The sequence below is a fragment of the Chrysochloris asiatica genome, unplaced genomic scaffold, assembly GCF_000296735.1.
Source record: "Chrysochloris asiatica unplaced genomic scaffold, ChrAsi1.0 scaffold00019, whole genome shotgun sequence".
NCBI classification, from domain to species: Eukaryota; Metazoa; Chordata; class Mammalia; order Afrosoricida; family Chrysochloridae; genus Chrysochloris; species Chrysochloris asiatica.
The window spans coordinates 2,030,860-2,047,478 of record NW_006408537.1 but is presented as its reverse complement, the minus strand read 5'-3'; the positions used below and the strand labels follow the sequence as shown (position 1 = coordinate 2,047,478).

The window sequence follows — 16,619 nt, the reverse complement described above, 5'->3', positions numbered from 1 at the left end:
CACATGCATATGAGGATATTGAAAATGCCATGGCTTAGGTCAGCAGCACCTTACCCCTCAAACTGACGTCTTTACTCTTGAACACTTTAAAGAAATTTTGTGCTGCAGATTTGCCCAATGCAATACATCGTTTGATTTTTTGACTATTGTTTCCTTGAGTGTTGATTGTTGACAATTTTTTTTTAAAGTTTTTATTGTGAATTGAGTGATAGTTTACATGGGAGAGCAATGGCTTTACAGTCATCGTTTCATTGCAATCTTCTCCGTGCATCATCATTCAACAGTATTTGCTTTTATTCTTTCTGCTGGTTTTTTTTTTTTTTTTTTGTAAGAAATGCTTCATTTTGTTTTTGTTTTCTGATTAAAGATTTCCTGCCTCTATTTAAGTTCTATATTCTGATAAGATGCAGTTGCAAAGAATATAAATGTTCAAGAGATTATAAATCAGTACATTTAGGAATAAGTACTATTCCATGTAAAAGGATTTTAATTACATATCTATGCCATCTATCTTATAATAAATAAGCCTATGACCTTTTGATACTATCAATAGAAGATATAAATTTGGTGACACCAGTATGGTTATAGGTATGCATGGATACTCTCATGTCTTTTAGGTACAATTCCTTTAGTTGCTACTCTAAGATTATGGCAGTATCATAAAAACATTATTTGATCTAAAATATTTTAGTTTTTGAATTATGTAATATATATGTATATATATATATATATATATATATATATAGAGAGAGAGAGAGAGAGAGAGAGAGAGAGAGAGCTCTGGTAGCGTAGTGGTTATGAGTTGGGCTGTGAGCCGCAAGGTCAGCAGTTTGAAACTACTAGCTATCAGCTATTCTGCGGGAGAAAGATGAGACTTTCTGCTCTTGTAAAGATTTACAGCCTCGGAAACCTGTACAGGGTCTCTATGAGTTGGAACCAACTCCACAGCACATAACAACAACATATATATATATATACACACACACACACAAATAAGATGCAAAATAACAAAATTTAAAGATGGAAGATTTCAGTGTATAAACTTGCTGGCAAATCTTATTTCCTTTTTTTCTAATAATAAATTTATCTTGTATTGAGGTGAAATTCCCATAACATTAAATTGAAATTTAAAAGTATACAATTCATAGACATTTAATTCCTTCACAATGTTATGTAATCACCACATTTTTTATTTCCAAATATACAAGGGAGCTTCAAGAAGTTACTAGGAAAATTCCATTATCTTTACATTTGAATTTTAATGAACTTTTTGAGGTCCCTTCACACACACACACACACACACACACACATGACCAGTAGACAACAAGTGGAGATATCAAGAAGGCAATTTGGTATATAACTTAGGGCTCACAGGGAGAAAAAAACAAAACAAAGAGGCCATCCAGGAAGCAGATGATGCTGCAGATGGAGAAGACATAGGAAGGGGAAAGACTGGAGTCCAGGGATGAGATATAGGATAGAGGGAAACTTTTTAGAAGATAGCAGAGGAAGAATCTCTATGGACTGAGAAGCTGTAGCCAGAGAACTGAATTTTGTAGTGGGAGGGAGAAAGGAGAACATGAGGGTCAAAGGAAGCCACATGGCTGAGTGGAGAACAGGAGATTTATATGTTGAAAGTTCCAAAGACCTAAGTGTCAGGCCTATGCTCATTGATAATAGCAAAACCTTTTGTTTTTACTCTAAGAAGCTGTTGGTTTTTAAAAGGTTTAGTATGCCTGGGAGTTGGGACTGACTCAACATAAATGATAATAACAGTAATTGGTGAGAGGTAGCACTTATAAGCATGGTTGTAGTTTTAAAAATTGGACAACTGAGGGAAAACAAAAGTAGGTCCATGGACATCAATGAGGAGTCCAAGGAATGTATAATCAGGAACAGCAGTGAAAATATAGAGAACTGGGCAGATTTTGAGACAGGAGATAAGATATTCAAGATGGATTGAATATGAGGATTGAGTGAGGGGTAGTGTTAACATTACTTTTGGGTTTCTGGTTTGCATAGTTGGGTATTGGTACCATTCACCAGAGGATGACTAAATTTTAGGGGAAAGATTATAAATTCAGATGTGATTTTGTTGAGTTTGAAATGCTTTTCTGACACTAAAAAGGATTTGTGAAGTAGGTTTTTGTTTGTTTGTTTGTTTTGTTTTTTTAAACAGTGATCAATTAGAAACTTTAATTATAATTGTAAGGTTGGCAAGTTGGGATTTAGTAGGGGGTCATATGAATAGATTTTCCTTATAAGAATGTGTTAAAAACCTCATTCAGAGTCTAAGCTACAGGCTAATTTGAAAGAAACTCAATTTTATTAATTAGAAGTATCCATAGCAATTAACTGGAGTCCTGGTGTGGTGCTGTGGGCTAATGTGTCAGACTGTAAAGTCATTTGAACTGTCAGGTCGGCGGTTCAAGTTCACCAGCTGCTCCTTGGAAACCCTATACAGGGTCACTATGGGTCGGAATCAACTAGACAGTACTTCACTATAACAACAACATAGTAATTAACCAGCTACCAGTTATTGAGTTCTTGTCATGTGGGCTTGCTCTATGTCAGCCCTCTACTAAGCAGTTACATACATTAACTCATTTCAATCACTCAGCACTATAAGTAAGGCATTATTAACTACATTTTACAGATATGGAAACTGAGGCTAGATAAGCTAAGTAACTTTTCTACATTCATAAAGTTGAAAGTTCCTGAAGCTGGATTTTTCATCCTAGTTGTCTGACCTCTGCTTGTATCCTATATAAATATTTTTAACAATAAATTAAAATTTCATAATATCACTCCTGAGAAGTACTTTAGTAAGCTTATATGGATGATTTATAATTAGCCTATTGTGTATATTTTATGGATGTCAGTAAATCATTTCTTTTATGAAACTTAAAAAAAAAAGTGAAATAATTCAAGATTCAAAAGAAGTTGTAAAAATCAAACTTCCATGTACACTTCACCCAGTTTTTTTCTGATGATTGTTATTGTTGTTAAGTGCCATTGAGTCAGTTCCAACCCACAGCAACCCTGTATAGGGTTTCCAAATAGCAGTGGGTGAGCTTGAACCACCAACCTTGCAGTTCAAAGGGCTTTGCAGTCTGGCACATTAACCCACAGAGTCACACCAGGACTCCTTTCTGATGATAGCATCATACATAATCATGGCATATCATTAAAACTCAGATGTTGACATTGGCATAGTGTTAGTCACTAAACTGCAGGCCTTAATCAAATTCTTTCTTTAAACACTGCCTTACAATCTTCCTTATGTTGAAAATCAGTTCAATATTCATAATATATTATGAATTAGACAGAGTTCACTTGTACTCCTATATACTTTTTCACCAACAGAATTAGAGATCTGAATTTTTATAATTTTATGAATAAGATTAGAGTGAAACCTTCAGAAGAAAAGTTTCATGCCATATTCATAAACGGAGACTCATTTCTTATACTGCCAACCAGAGGAATCTTAGCAAAATATTTGGAAGAAAAATGTAGTCTCATTCATTCCATGTTATTATATAAATTTGTCTGTACACTGGGGTATTCCTTGTTGCTGTTTGGGCCAGTTGACTTTTTAGGATATGGTTAAATAAGAATGTTGGCTATTTTGGATTATATATATATGTCAAGATAAGTTATACTTAGCATAAATAATGTTTTTACCCATTATAAATATTGTTGTTGTTAAGTGCCATCAAGTTAGATCCTACTTGTAGCATTCTTGTATAGGGTTTCCAAGAAGCAACTGGTGGGTTTGAACTGCCAACCTTGTTGTTAGTAGTCCAGTGCTTATCCTACAGTACCACACCAAGACTCCATTATAAGTATTAGATATACATTTAACTTGTGAGTCATTTAAAGATAGCCACAAATTCTTTGAAATAGGTATTTTACCACTCAAACCAACTATTGGAAGATTTTAAACAAGTCAGTGGAATGACCTAATTTATGTTTTAATCTGATTTTTGCTGTGTGCAGAATTAACTGTTGGAGACAGGGGGGGACAAGAGTGGAAATTGTGTGACTAATTGTTAAGAAGTCATGAGAATATTTTAGGTGAGACATGGTAATGGCTTAGATTAGTGTGGCAGTGGATAGAGGAGTCAAGACATGTTTAAATAGAGGTTGAAGATCGAGACATAATTGGCTGATGGATTGACTATTGAGTGAAAGAGGAAAGGGTCAAATGTCACTCTAAATTTTTGATTTAAACTACATGAGGAATGATATAATTTACTGGGATGGGGGAAGACTGGGAGAAGAAATGATTTATGGAGGAATCTTCCTTAAAAGTTTAAATTTTTCTTATTCTTTATCTAGTTGAAGGAGCCCTGGTGGCAACATTGGGTTTAGCACTGGTTTGCAAACTTGCAGGTTAGCGAAGTGAAACCACTCACATGTCTGCAGAAGAAAGATGACGTAGTCTTCACCTGTAAAAATGTAGTCTCTGAAACCCTATGGAAACCATATTGACCTTATTGAGTCCTACAGAGTCGCTTTGAGTTGGAGTTGACTGAAAGGTTGTGGGTTTAGGTTTTTTTATTTCATCTTACTTACTTTTTAAAGAAAGACACTGTATAAAGTCCTATTCAGTCTCTTTGTCCTATTATCATTGTGCTTCTCAAGTAATATATTAACTTACTATTATTTATAAGAAAATAACTCTGACCAGCACCTAGACCTTTAATTTGAAAAGCATTTTTGAGTCTATCAATTCTATTTCCTCCTTTACCCAATTAATGGTGGTACTCTTTGAATATATTTTGTTTGAAAATTTTCTGGTTTCTTTAGCTTCTGTTATATTCCTTCTCTTAGAACATCACACATGGCTTTCTATTACAACTTTTAAACTCACTCCCTAAATGCTTGACAAATAAAATAAGGTGGTTAGAAACACCCCTTGCATCTCCTCTTGCCCTTTACATTTCCTAGCTACCCTGCAAAATTCCATTACATTTCCCACAAGGCTCTATTTGTCCCCTCCAGCAAGAACTGATTTCCCCACCATCAGACCTGCTAAAACATATGCTTTTATGATTCACAAATTTAATAACAATGTGCTTCCCTAGTGAGTGATACTAAACTGCTTAAGGTATGTATGTCCTGCTCCTCCAAGTGTCTTCAACAGGCAAGGGAAAATATATATTTTTATTTCATATCTCACTTAGCTTGTAGTAAATAAAAATCTATTGTTAAGGAATTGATTAACAACTCTACAGGGCAGAGTGAACTCTGCCCTATAGGGTTTCCAAGGCCGGTCTGTTGTGGTGCTGTAGGATAAGTGCTGGACTGCAAGGTTGGCTTGGACTGCAAGTTCTGTGGTTCAAAATAACCAGCTGCTCTTTGGATACAGTAATGTGGGTTGCTATGAGTCAGCACTGACTTGAGGGCACTTAACAACAAATATTTATGGAGGATCACTGGTGGTGCAGTGGGTTAAGTCTTAGTTTGTTAGCAGAAGGGTCAGTGATTAGAACCTACAAACCACTCTGTTAGAGAAAGATGTGGCAGTCTGCTTCCATAAAGATTTACAGCCTTAGAAACCCTGTGGGTCAGTTCTACTTTGCTATACAGTGTCATTATGAGTTGGAATCATCTCCACAGCAGTGGGTTTAGTCTGTTCTAGTTTAATCTTTAAGGAGCTGTGGTAGCGTAGTGGTTACGAATCGGCTTCGAACCTTAAGGTCAGCAGTTTGAAACTACCAGGCGCTCCGCGGGAGAAAGATGAGGCTTTCTACTCCCGTAAAGATTTACACCCTCGGAAACCCTGTACAGGGTCGCTATGGGTCAGAACTGACTCGATGGCACTTAACAACAACAACAGTTTAATCTTTATGGGAATAGACTGCCTCATCTTTTTTCCAATGAAGAAAGCAGCTGGTAGGATTGAATCACTGACTTTTTGGTTAGCAGCCAAGTATTACCCTCTGTGGTACAAGGGGTCCTCTAAATGGCACACAGAAACAATAACACCATTGAACTTATCTTTCCTTTTTGCAAATCAGAACTTATTGAGCATTTGCCTCTCTGGAATATTAATAAATGAGAATCTTGTCTTTAAGTCACAGAACTTACTATATTTCATTTTGCTTATTGCTAGAATCTCATTATTTCAAACCCACCACAACTTGTCTGTCAGTCTGTGGTACTGTGGTGACTTGTATGTTGCTGTGATACTGGAAGCTTTGCCACCAGAAGAACATGCTCAGCGTTTCTCAAACTGAAAGAACTGAAGGAAAATTTAAGCCTAGATTTTCAATACTGATGATTCCTATGGGCAAAATATTAAATGATGCAGAAAGCATCAAAATAAACTGGAAGGTATATACACAGTCACTGCATCAAAAAGAAATGGTTGATGTTCAACTATTTCAAGAATTAGCATATGGATAAGAATTGATGGTGAAGTAGGAAGTCCAGGCTGTACTGAAGGCATTGGTGAAAAACAGGTTCCAGGAATTGATTGAATACAAATTGAAATCTTTCAACAAACTGATGCAGCACTGTAGTTACTTACTTCCAAGAAGTTTGGAATGCAGTTTGGGACCAACTGATTGGAAGAGATGGCCCTGTAGGATAAGCACATTCTTGTGAACCACAAGATTGATGGTTAAAACCCACCAGCTGCTCCTTGTAAACGCTATACAGGGTCGCTATGAGTGGGAACAGACTTGGTGCCATTTTAAAAAAGAAAGGTGGATCAGTAGAACGTAGAAATCAGAGAATAAAATCATTTATATTGCATGCAAGCAAATTTTTAGCAAAGATAATTAAAAAATGGCTGCAATTGTACATTGACAAGGAACTGCCAGAAATTCAAGCCAGATTCAGAAGATGTAGAACTAGGGATATCACTATTGATGTTAGATGGACCTTCGCTGAAAGTAGAGGATATCAAAAAGATATTGTGCTTCATTGACTATGCATAGGCTTTTAAAGGTGTGGATCATGAAAAACTATGGAAAAGGATGGATTATTCCAGAACACTTTATTGGGCCTATGAGGAACCTGTACATAGACCAAGAGGCAGTTGTTTGAACAGAATACAGGTATACCGAATGGTTTAAACTCAGGAAAGGTGTGTGCCAGGAATTAAAATACTTATTGATGAAGATCAAAGGCCACAGTCTTTGATATGCATTGCAACTCAATGTAAAGAAAACAAAACTTCTCACAACTGAACCAATAACTGACATCAAAATAAATGGAGAAAAGTTTTAAGTTGTCAAAGACTTCATTTTGCTCCTATCAACCAACATTCATGGAAACAGTAGTCAAAAAATTAAATGACATACTGCATTCGGTAAATCTGCTGCATGAGACCCCTTAAGTATTAAAGTTCCAAGATATCAGTTTGAGGACTAAGGTGTGCCTGTCCTGAGCCATGATATTTTCAATCACCTCATGTGCATGTGAAAGCTGAACAGTGAATATGGAAGACCATAGAAGAATGGATGCATTTGAATTATGGTGTTGGAGGAGAATATTAAAATTCTTATGAACTGCCAGAAGAAACAACAAATATGTGTTGGAAGAAATACAACCAGAATGCTCCTTTGCCAAGATGGCAAGACTTCTTTCTCATATATCAAGCATGTTATTAGGAGAGACCTTCTCCTGGAGAAGAACATCAAGCTTGGAAAAGAATAAGGCTAAAAAGAGGAAGACCTCCAAAGAGACAGATAGACAAAGTGGCAGCATCAATGTGTTTATACATAACAGGATGGCATGGGATCTAACAGTGTTTTGTTCTTTTGTGCACAGGTTTACTATGAGTTGGAACTGATGCATGACGCCTAACAACAATAACATCTAATTATTATAATAACACTTCACTCTAAGTATTAGAATATAGAATTTGTGTCCTTACTCATGTATTGGCAGCTGTTCAAGATCAAATATGTAGCCTATGCAAACAATGTAGTTTGCAAGTGAGCCGTGGTTTAATAAGTAAAGTTGGTATGACTTTTCTACCCATACTGTTTGTAACTCCCACCAGATGAACAAGTGAGACCATACAAATAGGGTGTACAGGACTCTAATGGGGTGGTTTGTTGATTCTGCCATTCCACATATGACAATAGTACATTATTGGTCACAAGGAAGTAGTTAGTATCTGTTGTGTCAAATTATGGTGATACAGAATTGGCATGGGGAATGGGCCCATTTTAGTGGAGAATAGACTTCCATAGGAAGAGTAAAGGCAATGAAAATCAACATAGTTTTTAAGAATGAATGACTTGAAGAGCAAAGTAAGGGCAATGATATTTTAAAGCAACAAATAAGAAAAAAATTTTTTGGAGGAGAGTAAGCTGATTCATCTGACTGGGCAAATTTGCTTATATCAGGGCAGACTTTTAATTTGTTAATGTAATTAACCAGAACATTATGGTGATCTATTGTGTGAAAAGCTTTATTAAACAATATAAATAATAATAATAATAGTATCCAGGTAGTGTGGATTATGAAGGAAAGGATTCATTTACATTATATTAAGATGCTTTAAAATATCTTGCAAAAATTATCTTTTAATTCCACTTTCCTATGAACTTTTTTCCTCTACTTTTCTATGAATTTTGTACAGATAATTGACTTAGGTGTGATTTTTATATCCATAGAGTTATTTTCTTTTCCAAAGAGATTTTTAAAAATAAATATGATATATATTGTTTAGAAAATTTATAATTTAACTGAAAATCACCAATAAGCCCATCCCTCAGTGAGCTAATATTATATAGCATCTATCTTTCTTGCCTTTTGCTTTCTTTATATGCATTATATTTAATCAAATAAATGGGACACATTTTTATATCCTTATTTCTTTAATAATACAGTAAACTTATAGCAGGAATCTGTGTATGGCAGAAACATATCAGAGAAGGAAAATGACAAAATTTCCACTAATTGCAAGTGATAGTAAAGTGGTAAGAGTGTACTCTGTTAAAGGCAGCAACTTTCAAGACCCCCCAAAATAAGACAATCTCTTCAAGTTCTGGTTCTCACAGGTTTCACTGTACATCATGAATAGATTTTCTAATAATTCAGTGTTTTGCTGCAATGCATTTTTAAATGACTACTTAGTGTTCAGTTATAAAACTTTCATTGTTTTCATAAATTATCATATCATTTTAAAAATCAGTAAGTATAGCTTACTAATACCAGTTAGCAGGTGTAAAACTCAGAATCAGACAAATTGACATCAGAGGTGATGCTGGTTAGTGGAAAGAGCCCTGAACTAGATCTGGAGTCTGTTTTCCTTTTTCCCAGTTCAACCTCGGGCTCCAATCAGTTACCAAATCTTGGGTTTTATTGAGTCAGGCACACTTTAATCCTCAGTGACATCTTTGCTTTTGAACACTTTAAAGAGGTTTGCCTAATGCAACACTTTAATTGATTTCTAGACTGTTGGTTCCATAAGTGTAAATAGTGAATCCAAGTAAAACAATATATCTGATAACTTCAATTTTGTTTCAATTTATGATGTGTTTTAATTGGTGCAGTGGTGAAGATTTCCATTCTCTTTACTTTTACGCACAACTCATAATGAAAAAAGTGGTCTTTGATCTTCATCAGTAAGTATTTCAAGTTCTCTTTGCTTTGAGCAAGGCAAGGGTGTATAATCTGCATATTGTAGATTGTTAATGAGTCTTTCTCCAATCCTGATGCCACATTCTTCTTCATATACTCTAGCTTCTTAGATTATTTGCTCAGCATACAAATTGAATTAGTATGATGAAAGAGTACATCCCTGGCACACACCTTTTTCTGATTTTAAACCATTCAGTGTCCCTTTGTTCTCTTGGTCTATGTACAGGTTCTTCATGAGCACAATTAAATGCTTCAGAATACTCATTCTCTGCAATGTTGTCCACAGTTTATCATGATCCACACAGTGTAAAGTGTTTGCATAGTCAATAAAGCACAAACTTGTCAACCAGAGATTGACTCCACTAGAATTCAACATTTTCCAAAAGCTCTTTTTCTTTGCCATACCTACTTCAGTCCCCTAGCAGATGTTTGCCACAGTGGATGTCCATTTCTCTCTGTGGAGCTTGTAGGCGATTTGTGTTTCACCAGAAGTATGCTTAAAGCCATCTGTATTGTGTTACAGAATTATAGTAGAAGATGCAGTGGATTGGCGACCCCATGACAAAATCATCCTAACCTCCTCCTCATATGAGCCTCATGAAGCAGAGGTCCTCACTGTGAAAGAAGTCACAGGCCACCACATTAGGATCCAGGAACATCTCAAACACCGGCACATTGGTAAGACTTTGGGTTGTTGGCTACGAGAAATAAATGAGTCAGGAAGAACAAATTCAGCAACCTGCCTGGGAAACTTAGATTTGATTGCCATTCTGAGGGATGGATAGTACCTTATTGCTTCCTTAGACTCATCCTAGGAGGCTTTATCTCTATTTCTTCATTATTTTTTAGTGTGTAACTTTTAAAGAATACTTGCAGGTGAGGGAATTTTTTTTTTCTTTCTTTTTGTTTATAATGGTAAGTGTCAAAATAGAAGGGTTGGACCTCTTGTTTAAGGTCACTGAGTAGTTGCATGGCTAAGTCAGAATAAAACTCACGGGCAATACATTTCCAATTCATTTCCTGGCACATTGAACCAGGCAGTCATTTAGAATTTGGCAGTTATGTGGATAATGACTTCATTTTCCATCTTTAGGCATGTGTTCCTCCTGACACGAAGCACAGTTTATGTATTGATGACTGCAACTATTATGACTACACATACACACAAAAGCCAAACCCCTTTCATTAAAAAAAAAAACCAAAAAACTGAACATTTGCATATACTATATACAGCTTAAAATATATATTGAATATAAATAATAACTATAAGCTTCCTGGTTTAGTATAACTCTGACTCACAATATAGAGCTGATAAGTAGTAAAATATGGAAATAATATATATTTTCAACAGAAGATAGCCAAACCTATTTCTAAATCAGAACTCCATGAATAATTTGACTTTGTAATGGGCCAAGAAAAGGGAAATCTTTAGCGATCATTGCCAGTTAGATCTAAGATAAAGTGCAAACAGAAAGCAGGGAAACAAAATAATGATGATCCAGTTTAGGTCTCACTGCTGAGGAAGATTGTTCAGAAGTGCTGAGTTTATTGTCTTTTCCTCTTATACATTACTTCTCTGGCACTGTTGCCACCCTTGTTGATCTGGATTCCTCATTCCTATGAAAGTGGTCCACAGACAACGAAGAACCAGGCAATGTGTACATCTTTACACACTGATCCACTTAGCAGCCTGGGGACCCTACTAATTGGCTAGGTCTGCCCTGACTTCCTGCACCAGTGACCTGTCCCAGGACCCACCTTTATTTCGAAGAAATGAATTCTTGCTCACACACTCTCACTCTGATCCCAAAGAGAGACACGTGAACAGGCTTTTCATTTCTCAGCTGACGTTTGTGGAGAATGCCTGAGGAAAAGCAGACCTTAATGTTGGTAGAACTTCCAAAGGGAAGGAGTGTTTTCATTTATCAAGTTTGCCAGATCCCCAGCTAGCAGTTTCTGAAATAGTTTTTTGTTTGTTTGTTTGTTTTCTGTATTTTTTCCTTCCCAGGAAGTGTCCATGTTGTAGAAGATGGCCAATACATTCATTTGGCTGCTGAGGTTGGACTGTTGACACGGAACATACAGATCCAGTCGGATACTTCATGTAGAGGAAGAGTACTTGTAGGGTCCTTTCAGATGCCAGGCAGAGAAGAATTTTCAGGTATGTGCCATTCTAAGTTAATAAGCATTAACAAGGGGCCTTATGGCGAAGTGGGCTAACCATTTGAGCTGCTAACTGCAAAGTCTGCGGTTCAACTCTGCATGGGAAAAAAGATGAAACTTCCTGCTCCTGTAATGATATGTGGCCTCAGAAACCTATAGGATCTCTATGAGTTGAAGTTGATTGAATGGTAGCAAGTAAGCATTACCAATTGAAGCCCACTCATCTGGGACAATCAGAAGTTCCAAATGTGAGACTTCACTTTATAAAACAAAATGTCTTACTTAGATGGTTCCTCAGGGCTCTGACAAGCTATGCATTTCCATCCTTATCTGTGCTTAATTATCAGTGTGATGTTAAAATAATATACTAGTGATCAGCACATATGCACATTTTACCTCCTAGAAAACATCTTCAGCAGATGTGAAATTTCCTCTACTTTGAAATTATAGATGATTTAATGACCACTTGAATTTTATCTCTTTCCTGAATTTCTATTACTCTTTCCCAGTAGCATGCTATATCTGATGGCAGGCATTAGTTCATGCTATAAATTAATAGCATAAATTTAAATAAAAATGATTTCCATATTATAGACTGCTGTAAGGATCAGTTTAAACTCTCTCATTACTTTCCAGTTTTAGCTCTTCTGGAATGCCACAAAATTATTGATTAGGACCTTCTTTCTTAAACTCCTGTTCTCTAAATATTATTACAAAGTTGTTTCCTGACCAGATAAATTTGGGAAAGGCTTAGTTGTATGTAGCTCAATCTTAGAAGATAATTACATACATGAGTATAGTAAAGATTCTGAGAAGGCCTGGAATAAAGGTCTAACCACTTCCTAAATATATTGAGCATGGAGCATGTATCAATATACATCTATTTCTCCAGTGTGGTAAAGGACAGTGTTTGGACATGAAAAATTCAGGCTTTTCAGTCCATTAGAAAGCTCTCCGTCCATAATATCTACTTATTTCTCAGTAATGGTGATTTTATTCTCCTGGGAATATCTGCCGATATCTGGAGATGTTTTTGCTTGTTGCAACTGGGGATTGCTTCAGGCATCTAGTAGGTGGTGGTTATGGTGAAAGTTGTGTGCCCTCAAGTTGATTCCAACTCATAGCAACCCCATATAGGGTTTGTGAGTATGCTCATCTTTACAGGAGCTGAAAGCTTCATCCTTCTCCTGTGGAACAGTTAGTGGATTTGAACCACTGACCTTGTGGTTAACAGCGCAAACATAACCCACTACACCATCACTGTTTATCAAGTAGGTAGTGGTTGGGAAAGCTGCTCAACATTGTACATTGAACAGGACAACTCCTACAACAAATGGCATCTCATAGATTGAGAGACCCTGCTCTGGAAAACTGAGACAAAAACTGAGTCCTGGTTCTATAGCAATGAGACCATCCTGTAGTTTCTAAAAACAGAGAATTAGGGATAGGATAGCAAGACAGGGTACCAGGTACCTGAAATTGTAGATGAAGATGGGTCCTGATCATAGGAACAGAAGAGAAGATAATTTGTATAACTGTGTAACAAGCCAGAGCTGAACCAATGTTCAGATTGACTCAATCTTGAAGCTCTGATGTTGCTCACCCAGAGTTTCGTACAACACCCCTAGGCAAGAGAAAGAGAAACTATACTGAACACTTCCTATTGGCCAGGGCAGTGATACTTTTCACACCTATTATCTACTTAATCTTCAATATTAATGTGAAAGAACAGTTTTATCCCTAGTTTAATAGACAGGGAAATGAATCTATAGTGAAATTGCAGTTTATTTGTATAATGTCTTTATGAGTATTTGAGAATCTTGAGGGTTACTTCTTTTTCTAGCATACTACTCACTGATTACTAGGCTACTTAGTAACTGTGAATGGATAAAATAATGAAATATTGTTAAGAAAAAACATTCAGCTAGTAACGGGCAGAGATAAGATTCAAATTTGGGGCTGACTCCAAAGCCCTTGAATTTTTTAAACAAACTTTTATTTTTTATACTTTTTATTGTGAACTGAGTCAAGATTTACAGAGAAAATCAGTTTTTCTTTCAATAATTCATACACATTTTATTTTATGTCAATGAAAATCCACAATGTAATAGCAATTTTGCCACTCTGCGTTTCTTGTTTCCATTCCTCCTCCTTTCCTAATCCTTCTGAACTTTGGCCCTGGGTAAATGCTGCTCTTTTGATCTTAAAAGGTGGGTTATTCTAAGGTGTACATGCCTCATTTATGTGATTGTTTCCCTTATAGACAGGTCTATAGTTTGACCGAAAAATGAACCATGTGGGTGAGTTCATTTTCAGACTAAGGACCGTAGTCTCTGAGGTTTCATCAGTTTTTGTCTACCCAGTTAGCTTGATTTTCAGGGTCTTTTTGTTTTTTTTTTCTTAACTTTTATAGTGAATTTGAGTGAAAGTGTAGAAAGAAGATTATCAGTTTTACATTCAACAGATCACATACTTTGTTTCATTTCGGGGATTGCAATCCCCTCCATGCAACAACAGTTATCCTACTTCTTCCCCGCAGTTCTTATTTCCATTCCAACTTTCCTGTCCTTCCTCAACATTTTCCTGAGGTAAATGTTGCCCTTTTGATCTTGAATGATTGACCACTACTTGGTGAGCACACCTTACTAGTGATGTTGTCCCCACTATATACTTACCTACTGCTTGGCTGAAAATTGGGCCATGAGGGTGAATTCCATTCCATAGTTTAAGTTCCTTCAGATTCGTTCTGACTAAAGGCCAGAACTTTTTAAAATTTTATTTTTATAATTTGAATTTTGTCCTACATTTTCTGCCATTCTATTCAGGACCTTCTATGTGTTTGATCCCTTTCAAAGCAGTTGGTAATGGTAGTTGGGCATCATCTTTTTCTTCTAGTCTCAGCATTGTGGTAACTGATGTTCACCTGCTCCATTGGTCTAGTGGTCTAGTTGATTACAAGTATATTCAATTTTCATTCTTCTTCTTTCTTCCACACATAGAAAGACCAAATATTTGCACCTCAGATGGCTGCTCATGAGCTTTTAATATAAACACCAACAACAACTTGCCAAAATAGCGTGTAGAATATTGTCTTTGTGGATTATGTTGTACCAATTGACCATGTTGTCCTCTGAGCCCCTAGGCTCAACAACTTATTACTTTAAGATGTTTGATAATATTTAAGAAGTTTTCATTGCTTTTCCCATTGTATGCTTTATCACATTCATGCTTTTCTTCAGAAATGCTTGAAATACTTTATAGAGTTGACCATTATATTAGCTCATGAAATATCTCTGGGATGATAGCTATGGCCTTTTCACATGGGGTCACTGAAACATGGAGAGGGAGACATGATATCGAGATGAGTGGCCAGGAGTCCATGTTTCTTTTATTCTTATTAAATTTCTTATCCCGCCTTACAGACAAATGCAGAGAATCTTGAGCTAATTATGCCTGTCTCTTTTCTTCATCTGTGCTCTCTTCTATCACCAGACTCTTCAGGTTTGGACATGAAATATTTTCAAACATTAATGTGATATGTATAATTATTCACATTTTGTCAATGACATGAAATGTAGTACTAGTACTGAGAATAAACTATTAGCTTAATTAAAAATCTGCATACTCTAATGCTCACATATGGGTCATCCTTCATTCAACCCTTTGTGAGGAAGAAGAAACTGCCTGATGATATGCTTTTTTTTTTTTTTTTTTTTTTTTTTGTAGGTGTCCTTCAACTTTTAAATGTGGAAATTCAGAACTTTGGGTCACCAGAGTCTTCATCCATTGAATTCACTAATGTATCAGTGGGATCCTGGATAAGATCTTCTACGGTACATGAGAGCTGTAGTGGGGGCATTCGTGCAACTGCCAGCCATGGCATCATTTTGAATGACAACTTGGTTTTTGGCACACCTGGCCATGGCATTGATTTAGAAGGTCAGGCCCATTCTCTCACTAGTAACCTTGTGATTTTGACGATGCAGTCAGTGTGGTCTACTGTTTGGGTGGCAGGAATTAAGGTGAACCAGGCAAAGGACCTCAATCTTCGTGGCAATGTTGTGGCAGGTTCCGAGAGGCTTGGTTTTCACATCCGAGGCCACAGGTGCTCCCTTACTGAAGTGCTTTGGTCTGATAATGTTGTCCATTCAAGTCTTCATGGCCTTCATCTCTATAAGGAAGATGGACTGGACAACTGTACTAGAATCTCGGGCTTCCTGGCTTTCAAGAACTTTGATTATGGCGCCATGCTCCATGTAGAGAATAGTGTGGAGATTGAGAATATCACTCTGGTAGATAATGCTATTGGTCTTTTGGCAATAGTGTATGTGTCTTCGGCTTCACAGAGCTCCACTCAAAATGTGCAGATTGTGCTTAGGAATTCACTCATTGTAGCCACCAGTTCCTCTTTTGACTGCCTTCAAGACAAAGTCAAGCCTTACTCAGCCAACTTGACATCAGCCGATCGTGCTCCTTCCAATCCAAGAGGGGGTCGAGTTGGTATTTTGTGGCCTGGATTCACCTCAGAACTAAACCAGTGGCCTCAGGAACCATGGCACAGAGTGAAGAACTACCAGTCAGTTCCAGGAATCATGAAACTTCAAGGTAAGATGTTTGGGTACCCAAGGAACTTAGTTATGTGCATCAGTGCATGGTATCTTTAAAGGCAGTCAGTCTGAAGTTATTTCAACAGTACAGTACAGTTTGGTCTAGAGATTGATGTTCACTTAACAATCTGCTTGGGCATTGATAACCACACTGGTGGTTTACCATGACAGTGAGACATTCCTTATAAAGTTACTGCTTTATACATTTTGAAGAGCTTGCACAGCAATTATTTAATTTTA

At 36.6% G+C, this 16,619-nt stretch overlaps 1 protein-coding gene across 1 annotated transcript in view; it reads left to right on the top strand.

Moving 5' to 3' along the window:
• The window catches only part of PKHD1 (polycystic kidney and hepatic disease 1 (autosomal recessive)), a 722,421-nt gene that overhangs the window by 511,457 nt on the left and 194,345 nt on the right, over positions 1-16,619 (top strand). The window contains 3 exon segments of the mRNA XM_006835767.1: positions 10,133-10,287; positions 11,618-11,770; positions 15,499-16,377. Coding sequence (XP_006835830.1) covers positions 10,133-10,287; positions 11,618-11,770; positions 15,499-16,377 — 1,187 coding nt within the window.